The sequence below is a fragment of the Syngnathus acus genome, chromosome 1 (assembly GCF_901709675.1).
Source record: "Syngnathus acus chromosome 1, fSynAcu1.2, whole genome shotgun sequence".
NCBI classification, from domain to species: Eukaryota; Metazoa; Chordata; class Actinopteri; order Syngnathiformes; family Syngnathidae; genus Syngnathus; species Syngnathus acus.
Window position 1 is genome coordinate 11,104,249 of NC_051087.1, and position 12,307 is coordinate 11,116,555.

General features: G+C 40.6%; 2 protein-coding genes across 2 annotated transcripts; both read left to right on the forward strand.

Annotated features, from left to right (window-relative positions):
• The first annotated feature begins 103 nt into the window (after positions 1 to 103).
• mri1 (methylthioribose-1-phosphate isomerase 1) lies at positions 104 to 8,032 on the forward strand. The gene is made up of 6 exons (XM_037244424.1): positions 104 to 522; positions 1,979 to 2,202; positions 4,915 to 5,084; positions 5,157 to 5,333; positions 5,405 to 5,629; positions 6,908 to 8,032. Exons 1-6 carry the CDS (start codon positions 391 to 393, stop codon positions 7,039 to 7,041), a joined length of 1,062 nt encoding a protein of 353 aa, XP_037100319.1. The 5' UTR covers positions 104 to 390; the 3' UTR covers positions 7,042 to 8,032.
• A 361-nt stretch (positions 8,033 to 8,393) lies between these two features.
• Positions 8,394 to 10,691, forward strand: c1h19orf53 (chromosome 1 C19orf53 homolog). The gene is made up of 3 exons (XM_037245918.1): positions 8,394 to 8,530; positions 9,113 to 9,168; positions 10,197 to 10,691. The coding sequence occupies exons 1-3, from the start codon at positions 8,443 to 8,445 to the stop codon at positions 10,338 to 10,340; spliced, it is 288 nt and encodes a 95-aa protein (XP_037101813.1). The 5' UTR covers positions 8,394 to 8,442; the 3' UTR covers positions 10,341 to 10,691.
• The last annotated feature ends 1,616 nt before the right edge of the window (positions 10,692 to 12,307 follow it).

Genomic DNA, 12,307 nt, shown 5'->3' on the forward strand with positions numbered 1-12,307 from the left:
ACAAAGGGGCTGAAAGAGAGACATGGGGGGATGGGGTAGGGGCACAGTGAGGAGCAGCGATCACATTGGAGAGAGCTAGGGTTGGGTGGGCGCGGCTAACAAGGCGAGGACTTCCTGCTTCGTGGACACGTGGTTCCGTGTCTTTCTGCCTGTCAGTGTAGGTGAAGCTCTCCAACCCTTCTCTCCCTTGCCCCTCATCTTCCTCCTTCCTATTGCGTCTCATCTTCCTCCTTCTCTCGTCAACTTTGTTCGTGTCGATACCAGCCGACTGCCAGGCCTCGCTCACTAGTTCAAGAGACGAGTGAAGTGTGCGTGTGTGATAGTGTATGTGTGCGTGCCAACTACCCGCCCGTGTTATCCTCCCCAACATCCCGCCTCGTTTTGTCAGTCATGACGCTGGAAGCGATCCGCTATCGTGCCGGGTCTCTGCAGATCCTCAACCAGCTGCTGCTGCCTCACCAGACCGTCTACGATGACATCCGCTCGGTGCAGGACGCCTACGAGGCCATCAAGTCCATGAAGGTAAGACTCTTCCATCACCTCGCCCCCTCCCCTCCATGCACGCCGGCTGCATGTGCATCTTCTTCCGTCGTCTACGCGCGCCTCTGCCGTCGACTCCTTTGTGCTCCCGCCACTGCCGGTGCACGCATGTGTAGCCCCCCTCTCGCTTACACTCGGCCTGGATTTCTTTTTTGTACCCCCCTCAACACCAAATCCAAATCTTTTATGTAGATGACTTAAAAAGTGCAAGCTAGACAATCGACTCATATACAGTCACCCATCAAGCGGTCCCCTCCTTTCTCTAGCACGGCTTATTGATGAATTATTAATGCCCCTTGCTTGGGTTTTTGTTCGCATTTTTAGTCCTGTGCTGCACTCAGTGACACCCCCACTGCATTTATTATTGCACACTTGAAGGCCAGAGTTGAAGATGTGTGCACTTGCAAGCTGTTGGACTTCTTTAGCAGCTAAGAGCAAATTCACAGATGTTTCAGACCCTCTTTCTTCCACCCACTTACACAAATATGCGGCAGTTAAGTGTGATGTTGTGGTTGTGTCAGCATTCAGAATTGTTCTATGAGCAGATAGGTGATGTCATGATGATGTAGTTTATTGGGAGAGGGTGAAATGACTAACTGTTGTCAGAATTTCAGAGCAATGACGCAAAGCATTTTACTCGCCCTCAATTAAGGGGACAGCATTAAATTGATATAGAAACAATACAGGGCAGCAATTTATAAGCTGTTGAAGTGACAAGCAATCGCTTGGTCAAAATATTTATTTGTATAGATAATTTTGCTTTGTGGTGTGAGCTTCTCCTGATGTTGCTCACTAGGCCACAGAAACGTGTGACCTCTACCTTATCCCAATGTACATATACAGGTATGTTTTATATAAACAGTTTATTTCTTTAGATTGTCTTTTATTGTTATTTTACTGTTGGTTTTATTAACAAATACAAGTTTTTTTTTCTGTGCTGTACATAGATCAAAACTCACACAACAAAAGTCACGCAACAAAAAAAACACAGGTAAAACATATAGATAACAAAGACAATAAAAAACTGAGTCAAAAACTAAAGAATTGAGTTGTGTTTCAGGACAAGTTTTAAAGATGGCCCGGGGGGGGGGGTTCTTGCCTAAGATTTAGCAGGAGGACATTACAAAGAGTGGGACCGGCAACAGAAAAGGCCCGATCCCCTCTGAGCCTTAGCTTAGTCCCTCGGTAGAAGGAGCTCCGAGAGTTAAGTTGGGGCCAGACCATTTAAAGATTTGAAGAAAAAAAAAAACAGAATCGTCAAATGAACTCTAAAATGTACTGAGAACCAGTGAAGGCATTCCAAATTAACGATTAAACGAAGTTCAGAGCTTGGTCGCTAAACAAATTAAAGCCATAAGTCAAAGTACCACTGCAATTTGAAAAGAAGCAATATAGTTTGGTGTCCAGTCTCTTGAACATGGCCGCTTCTCTTTACTAGGTACGGGGTGCCCCAGCCATCGCCATCGTAGGTTGCCTCAGCTTGGCTGTGGAGTTACGAGCTGGCGCGGGTGGTGATGACCCCGTGACGTTCATCCGTGAATCTTTGTGTCACCTGACATCAGCAAGGCCCACCGCTGTCAATATGGGTCGTGCCGCCCGTGAATTAATGGAGTTTGCCGAGAACGAGAGCATGGAGAAGAACTCCGAGCAGCTGAGAGAAAGGTGGGCAAGTTTGATTTCAATTCAGGCGCCAGCATGCTTTCTATTATTTGCTCTGGTATCATTTAATAAGCATATATGTAAATTGTAAAGTAGTTTAGTTTGGTAGTTGAAAGAAAATCCAATCGATGTATTAAGAAAAAACGGCACCTGCTTTTATTAACTTCATACTTTTATTGCAAACTTCACCCAGTAATACAATTGTAAAGGCAGAAGATTTGAGTGCTGGTAGTGGTAAACAAGAAGACAAAATGTCGCCTTTCCCCACAGAAGAAACAAACTCCTCTTTTTCCTCTGACACAAATATGAACATCACGTGTCAATCACGTGGCAAGTGGTTTGTCTTGTGCTAATTGCTGGCACGATCTTGGCTCACTGTTTAACACCAGTAAACAAGCAAATACACTTAACCTAATACGCCAACATCCACACTCACCATTCTCCAAACCTGCTCTTTTTTTTTTTTTTTTTAACCTATAGCAGCTCCTGGTACCCACGAACCACATTAAATATTTTGTCTTTTTTTTTTCAGGACGCCGTAATGTGTCTCCTTCAGTTCAAATTTACCAATTTGAGCAAATGTGATCACTGCCACTCGCGTCGGCTCGAATGTGTCAGTTGTGAATATAATCTGTCTTCCATTGCTTGAGACTCTTTATGTTGTCCTAAGCAGATCACATGGGTTGATGAACCCTCATGCTCTTTTTGCGTCATTATACAATATACTATGCAGATCCATCACACATTCGAATTTGTCTTGCTCCTCGACACCACATCATCAATACACTCAGGTGACCCAGTTCTATTGGTAATAATGCTGCCTCAGCAATGATTGACAGGGACTGTGGTGCTTTGGATCACACTCTTCTATTCGCAGCATTGTGCTACAAGTTCTTAATTCTGTCTGTCCAACAATTCATTTTGAAGAAGTTGAATCTATTATTTGTGCTTTTTAAGTCTCACCAGTGGTGTGAACTCTGCGGTAAGGAGTTGAACTATTATTGCCCCTCTTCATGAATATCAGTTTCAAGGCTGAGTCAATTATTGTCCTATTGCTCGACTGCCAGTTTCTGTAAAGGCCATGTGCCAATCTTTGCAGAGACTAGATTTTGTTACTATGCCCCATCACATAAAACTGGAAATTTGTGTTCATTTAAACCAGGGGTGTCAAAGTTGTTTTTGTAGCAGGCCGCATCATCGTCATAGTTTGCCTCAAAAGGGCCATTAAAATCATCAACCCAAATAAATGTATGAACGTCTTATATTGTGGATATGGTATAGGCTACACAACAAACTGATGAATAACTAGTTTTCAAAACAGAGACTAATAAAAACAGTTCAGATATTTAAAAATGAAATATTGAAATCAAATCAAATATTTAAAAATAAAAATTATTTTAAAAATGAATGGTAATAAAAATTGCTAACAATATCTCTATTTTTTAAAAGTGAAAACAATTTGAAATTTTGGAATTGACATGAATTAGATGCACAATTTGTCTTCGCGGGCCACCTAAAATGATGTGGCGGGCCGTATCTGGCCCCCGGGCCTTGACTTTGACACCTGTGATTTAAACCTTTGGCTGCTGCAGTGGCTACCAATGCATTCTTTCTTGTTAACAGTGTAGCAGATTGGAGATTTGGCAACTTCTACAGTTAATGCCATCTGCCTTGATAGATTTTTGTTCTTTCTTTTTCAAGCATAATAATAATAATAATAATAAGCTATTTCTCTTGCCTTGGCAATTCTTTTAAGCAATTCCCTGAAAAGGTACTAAATCTTTTTCAAAACTTGGAATCACCTCATCAAACCTTTTAATGTCCTGTGACTGAGGAAAAGAAGGTCACAAGGACTTGCCTACTTAACGTTTGAATCTTAGCAATCAGATAACAAAGTGGCTACCAATTTTGTTAAAGTATACGTATACTTCGTTTTGAATTCATTGTATTCGTTCACGGAGGCAAGATTATTGGTGTTCTTGCTTCACCTCCTCTGTTTCCAGCAACTCAGACGTAAAGACCAGCAACTTGGGCTTTTCTTTCACATTTAGGTAGCAGCTGTTACAACACAAATGTATTCCAGAAGCTACATAAACTTAAGCAGATGAAAGAAAGTGAAAATCGGAAATCCTTCTCTCTGAAAGTTTAATTGAAGATTTAACAGTCAGCGTGAAGAAGAAATATGGCTGCGTGAGATGCAATAGCTGCATAAATAGAAAGAAATACTTTCATAATAAAGTAATTCAACTTTGATGACCTAATCATGAAATTATTCAATCAAAAGATGATTGTTCTGATGGCAATCAATCTACGCATCATCCTCTCCAACATGGCCGCCCTCATATTTTCCCTCACTCCATCGATCAACCTTCTCCAGGTTTTCTTGTAGCTTCCTTACCTGGCTGCTCCATCCTCTTTGGGATAGTTTGATTGTTTAGTTCTTAGTCATTCTTTGTGGATCTACCTCTGTGTGGCTCTGATGTAATTTGCCAAAAAGTTCCACTTTTGTCTCTTTTATCCAAAAGGCGTTCTCTCAGACGCTTTATGGTTTGTCAACATGCATCTTGTCAGGTTCATGACCCCCTCAAGGCTTCTGGCAATTTTGCCTGCGCAGAGTATACAAACAATTGTACTAACAATTGTGTCCATGCATGCAAACTGAAGTGTGTCCATCAAGTGCTCAGAGGGAGTCTAACCTTTTGTGACCCCCCACAGTGTTATTGCCTGGATTGAAGCCATGCTGGAGCGAGATGTCAATGACAACAAGAAGATTGGAAACTTTGGCGCCCAGCACATCCTTTCGGGCGTCCCTAGGGAATCCGTGACCATCCTCACACACTGCAACACTGGCTCGCTCGCCACGGCTGGATACGGGACTGCACTAGGTAAGAGTTAATTGTGTGAGGTGGCTGTTTGGACCGGGCAACTGTAAGCAAGAGTTTGGGTGTGTACTGTAGGTGTGGTGCGAAGCCTCCACACACTGGGCAGGCTGAAACGAGTCTACTGCACAGAGACGAGGCCGTACAACCAGGGGTCTCGACTCACGGCGTACGAAGCTGTAGCAGATGGAATCCCTGCTACGCTAATCACAGACAGCATGGCGGCCCTCACTATGAGAGAAATGAACATCACAGGTTTGGGTTTCTCACTTCTTTTTTCCCCCTCATTTCACAACATCTTAACCCTGTTTGCCTTTGGCCTACAGCTGTGGTGGTAGGTGCAGACAGAGTGGTTGCCAATGGCGACACAGCCAACAAAGTGGGAACATACCAGCTCGCCATTGCTGCTAAGCATCATGGGATTCCTTTCTATGTGGCCGCTCCCAGCACTTCATGTGACTTAAGCCTGGAAAGTGGCAGGGACATCATAATCGAAGTTCGCCCGCCTGAGGAACTCACCAGTATAAACGGAGTCCCAATTGCTGCTTCAGGTATGGAAAAACTATGCATGCTCATGTAGCTTTAGATATAAAGTGGGGCCAGTGGGCATACCCAATGTCCTTTTTTTTTTTTTTAAAACACCATTTTACCATCTTCATGACACCGGGGTGTGCTCAAATTTTGGTTCACAACATAAGCAACCAAGCCACAGTTCGTAATAAGAAAAGCTCTTAACCTGCGGTACTTGTAAGTCTAGGTACCGCTGTACTTGCATTAAATCAGATGAGTAATAATAAAATTATACATCCTATAGCTACATTATAGCCAGTCATCACTTTAGGGAATTCATTTACTCCAGTTTATTTTAAACAAAATCCCCCAAGTTTCCATGGAAAGCATCCAACACTGATTTTCTTTTTTTTCCTAAGGAAGCTGAAAAAACAAAGGAAGTTCAAATGATTATACAGCACATGGCATGTTTATCATCAAGAAAAGCATACAGTATATCTTCTGCACTCTCCTAAAAAAATAAGGATAGCATGGACGCTAGCGCTAACACAATATGACAGCTGTCGCAGCTGGTCTACCAATATTACAGACCAAAGCTGTGTGTGGTCCAGGGTCACCATGGAAACAACAGAGATGTTGTTCACTTCACAAGATAATATAGACAGTAAAAGAATATTTGCAAAACGATTTTATGTAAAAAAAATTAATGTCTGATTGATTTATGTTGCTTTGGTATCCAGCATAATTATAGACTGGCACACTGGCAATTAAGGATAAAGGAGACTTTTGAACATAGTTTAAATGGTACTTGTAGGTGTCCTAGCTTAAGCACTTTTGAGTTGAGTCTGTAGATAGCGGTTGTGGGTGTGTTTAAGTTCATTTTGTTAGTGCTGGACAGACTCATTGATCTATAATTACATTTGTAGAGCAGAGAGCTGCTCCGCAGTAATTAAAGAACACTCATTTAATGGGGACAACAGTCCTTGGATGAGAGGATGAGCAGTTGTATTTTACACATACTCTTCTTTGCTATCATTGTCAACAGAACCTCAGAACCAGATGTTAACAGTAACACTAAAGTAAGCAATTTGTAGCCGTTTTCTATCGCAATAGTCCACATTCGGCTCGTGGCTGAGCAGCCAGTCCAAACTGAGTGAGAAGTTGGCTTGAGTTAAAAAAAATAAATAAAATAAATAAATAATCAAATAGTTACATGAAAAATCTACATAATATATTGACAAAATGTTTATATTTTTCTTCCTATCATTGCCCTTCCCTTCAAATCCTCTGCTTTCTCTACTTGTGCTATGAATCTGCAGGTATTGAGGTGTGGAACCCGGCGTTTGACGTGACTCCCCACCAGCTCATCACTGGAGGCATCATCACAGAGCTGGGGGTCTTCCTCCCCTCAGAGCTTCAAGCAGCCCTCACTGGCCGCCTCACTGCCCTCTAGAGCCCCACCTTTTGGCACTTTGGCGCCACTGCACCTTACTTTCAGACACTAATTTTGTCGTAAAACACACGCACACACGCCCACACGCACACACGGACATGATGCGATTCAATATTGGTTTGAAAAAAAATGTGGTCACATGTCAGCAGAAAGAAAAACTTCTATTCTTTGTCTTTCTTTCATACACGCAATCACTTGCAAGGTGAAACACATTGCAGGGAGTTGAACAGGACAGGGCACCCCTACCTCCATACGTTTTCATATTTTTCCCATAATTACTCCTATCTCACAGGTTTTCATGCTGCTCCTAATTTTTTGGCCGCTTCTTTCTCTATTCAAAAGACCTTAGTGAATGCTAATTTGACTCTAATCTTTCAACTGTGTATGGCAACAAATAACTGGGGAATTTTCAGGGCAACAACAAACAATAATAATGACTAGACTGATTTTAACATTAAAGTTAATATTCTGATCAACTATGGTATCTGAAAGTGCTGCTGTCAACTTGTAAATACAAATGTGTTCTTGCTGGTAGCGTGTACATAATGTAGAAATCAAACCCACTGCTACGGCTGATTTATCAAGTTAAAATGACGCACGAGTCGGTGGCATCAAAATGTTATATTAACATTTCATTTTTGTCTTTGTGTAGATACTTTAGTAGGAGTGTCATCCAAATTTGTAGCTGTAATATCAAACAATCATTAAAATATTCAGCCCATGTGGCAACATTTTATAAAAGTGCATATCTCGATGGGCCCCAAAGATGACACATAGCTATATTTATACGGTACTTAATTTTCAATACACGCTTGATTATTACGGTATGTAATGTAGCCACGCTTCTTTCAAAACCATTGTCACCATGTTCATCGCATATGAAATAAAGAATTTCCAAAGGGGAAAAAAACATCACCAAAACAGCTTTTGCTGTATATACACAGTGAGGAGTAGACTATCACAAAATAAAAGTTTGACATTCAAGTGTGAATTATTATTTTTTTTTCTCCAAGCCGGCGTCACTGTCCATCGAACTTAAGATGACTGTAAATTACTTTCACAAACAGAAAATGAAACTGAATGATTGATTGACTGACCGAAATTCAAACTACTCTGGAAGATTTGGTCCTGTTTATGTAAGGGTAATATCTGACTTTTTAAATTATTTAGTGTTTTTTTTTAATGTTTTTTTTTTTTTAATGTGTCTATAGCTACAATGCAATCAGGTACTGTCTTTTCACATAAGAAAAAAATAAAAGTACAGTAAAATCGTTTGTTTTCGTGGCATGGTTGCACGATGTTAATATCGTAATCAACCAATAGATGGCGGTAAGTAGAAAATAGAGCACGGGCTGAATGACAGAAGAAGACCTTTAGCGTTTTATCTTCCGGTTCGTCAACATGGCTCAAGGTTCGCAGAAGTTTAAAGCTCAACGTCCTGGAGCCCCGAAAAAGCATCAAAACAAACAGAAGGGCCCAAAGAAAGGAGGTATGAATGTCATAATTTGCCAGTTAGCAGCTGGGACAAAAGGTGAAACAATTAATGGTTGAATGTCACCTGCACGTGGGTCTGTTGACACCGTTCGTACTAACTACTTTCCCAAACAATTACCAACCTAAAATGTCTTGATTTGTTCACAGTTCCCTGGAAAAGGGATATATTGGGGAATAACCTTTCGCGGGGAGGTACAGAAGCATCTGCCCATTCGGCCGGATCATGTATTAGACGGAGTGGCAGATGTCCCCCTTGGAAAATCATTGTTTTTGCAACGCGTAAAGGAATTCCTGTAACCACTGAATGTGACGTCATTTGGAAAAGCTTTCGACTGGCCTTCGTTTTGTTGCATAGCAAATTATTGAAATTCTGATGGTTGATGAAGGAATTCTCAAATCATACTCAAAAGTAGTGCTGTTTTTTTGTCGACGACCAAACTCACTCACAACCGTTACTTTAGTGCTTATTTACAGAAAACGAAACATGGCCCAAGTGTATTTTTTAGTCTACTCATTCTTCCAGGCTGTTTAAAAATATTGTCCTGAGTAAAGGAACATTTTTTTTTCTCTCTTAAAGGGAGGATCATTGCACCCAAGAAGACACAGGTTATTCAACAACAAAAACTCAAGAAGGTAAGACGTTTCTCTCAGCTCTCATTTATAACCATCCCAATAATCGTATACTCTATCTTGACGATGCAATAGAAATAATTCCACTAAAATATGCTTTTATTGAACTATAATCAATCTTCAATATATCAGCCAACTCAAATCCATTGGTATAATTGTAGCGAGACACTCACACTATTGTTTTTCATGTAATGTTTTACAGTTGTGGCCATATGTGTTCTTTCACCCCAAGAATTACTGGGAATACCATTTTACAACTGCATTAAGTTAGTGATCCGGAGGCTACCACGCATTATGATGTAACTACGAATTTGGGATTCGATGAAGAGAACTCCATCATTTGTATTTAGGCCATATTTAATTCTGCGCACTTGTGTTGGAGTTAAGACTTACAGTGTGGGTGATTTGCATTTAGTCAGATGCTGGTGTTTTTTATGAGACCAAACTGAATAGGGCACTCCTTTTTTTTTATCATGAAGTATACGTTCATGATTTATCCCGCTCATGACCTTTAAACACATTCAAACTTACTAAAAGACACAGTATTTCCTTAGCGCCAGTGCTCCTTCTCAAAAAGTAAGCTTGCTTCAAGCTGTTTGTCAGTCCCACTGTAAAACAGAAAAAAATAAAAGTGAATTAAACATTGAACACAACAATGGTCACCCAAACAGTATAATTTTGTCTAAAGAAAGTATGTTAGTGTACTACTAACAATGATTATATTTAAATAACTATTGTCTATGTGTGCCCTGCAACCTGGCTGGCAACCAGTTCAAGGTGTACCCTGCCTACCGCCCTACGCCAGCGCGATAAGACAAAAGTAACATTGCTTTGTTAGTGTAGCAGCAGTATGTGACCTACCACTTATTGCACATGCATCTTTGTTTTCCTCCTAAGTATCTGGTTTTGCCTTTTGTGCACTTTTATTATGTTATTTATATCTTGAGATTTTTTCCCCCCTCAGTATTGAATTGAATGGTGAATTCAACCATCGTCTGAAGTTTATGAGCCATTTGTTGTTTTCCCAAAAGGGTCTGGAAGTTGCCATCAGGAACAAGATTGAACATGATGTGACCCACAAGGCAAGCTTAACCCTACACAAGCCCCTCAGCGTGGTCAAAGGTGCTGTAAAAAGCCACCCTGGAGCCGCTCGGCCAGGAAGCAGTTCCAAATAGGACATGATACAACGGACATAGAATAACATTAAGACTCTACAGGGAACACAAATCTTCAAAGTTGTTAAGTCCCCAAGTGTTACATCTTTACAATGATGTGTTTTTGTTGCTCTTGTTTCAGTTTTCTGTTCTATAAAAAGAAGAAAAACGTGTGAGATTTTGTAGTGGTGAAAATACTTTACTTGAAGCTGTATATCTGGGGAATGTATCTATTCATTAAAAAAGTACATAATTTGTATAGTAAGCAATAGTTATGACCTGAAAACCTAGAATGCCAGAGAGAGGGTGCCCACAGTCTTATAGCAACAAAAAAATTGTCATTAAACATGTAATACATTAACAAACATTTAATTGCTTGCCGTATCATTTCCTGATAATTTTCTGCTTGAATTTTTAATACAGAGCAGTAAAACAACTGTAAGACTATAATTTTCAGAATCTGTCATGATGGTTTTATTGCCACCTGGTGGTGTACATGAGTCACAACATAGTCACCACTGCATTGTATTATCGCCATGAATTCAGATGGAAATCTCCAATGGACCACCAATGTCCTTCAGTGGGAACACACATTTTTAGACCAAGCAGATGGAAAAAAGAAAAAAACTCAATTAATGGAAATAAATTACATGTCATGTCCCATCTGCTATTCATCTACAAAATTAAACGAATGAACATCCTAAGAGTGGTGATTCAGTTTTTTTGCCAAAAGAGTTAACACAACTGCTCAACAATTTTTTTTTGACAACATTTTGTATGTAAACATTTCTAGATGATCCGTTTTTTCCTGCTGATTTGAAATGTACCCTTGTTTTTTGTCTTGAAAATTAGGTTTCCACAATAATAACATGCAATACAGTATTTATGAATTAAGGGTTAGGTTTAGCAACAGGTGGATTATTTTTCTAAAACGTCATAGGTATAAATGCCAATGCATGGCAAAATCAATTTTGCCATATTTTATAGGGCACACTTAAAAACAACAACAAACATAGCCCAAAAACCTGACGTGCACGAAAAGAAAGTAGACATCATCATCGGTTTAAAGTCCGCTTTCCAGGCGCCGCTGGGTTGGACTGGGTTCTCAATATGGCTTTCTTCCACCGGGAACGGTCCATGGCCATCTCGTGGTTGATGCCGAGTGCCTTCATGTCGGCTGCCACGGTCGTCTGCCAGGTCTTTTTAGGTCGGCCACTGGGTCTTGTTCCCTATACGTTATACGACATAACTTTCTTCACCCAGTCGTTCTCGTCCTTCCTCACTACATGTCTGTACCGTCGCAGTCTGCCTCTCCTCACCACATCCAATATGGCCTCCACTCCCATCTTCTTTCTCAGCTCTGCACTGGTCTTTTCCTCCCTCATTGACACACCACACATCCATCTGATCATTCTCATTTCTGCTCTGTTTAGTTTGTCTTCGTGTTCTGTTTTCAGGGCCCATGCCTCACTTCCGTACGTCATACTACTTCTGACGCAGGCTGAGTACACTTGGCCTCTCATCTTCAGGGATGGGGCCTTAGATGTTAAGAAGGGCATGAGTTCCCTGAATTTCTTCCACCAGACATCAGTGTCTGTAATAGGTTTAGGGAAAAATAAAGCTATCTCTAATGAAAATTTGCGGTTGACTAGTATACGGCTTTAACATTCTCGCTCTAGTTTGCTTTAGACACACAATGCTCTCATGTGGCTTTGTAAACTACCCCCCCTCCCTTCTAAAATACACAATGCTCACTCATGGCCAGTGCCTTCACAATTAATCATTTCTCATCACTGCAGTTCAGATGGATTTTTCCCAAGTAAACAAGCATATGCCTTAAAAATCAGGAGTGAGATTGCATGTTTTCTTTCAAAACATCAAACAACATTTTTATAAAAATCTCAACAAATTAGAAAAATATAGTATTCTACAGGCCCATACTCTCAGAAATGCAGTTGCGGTACATTAGCAGTCTGTTTCGGCTTACT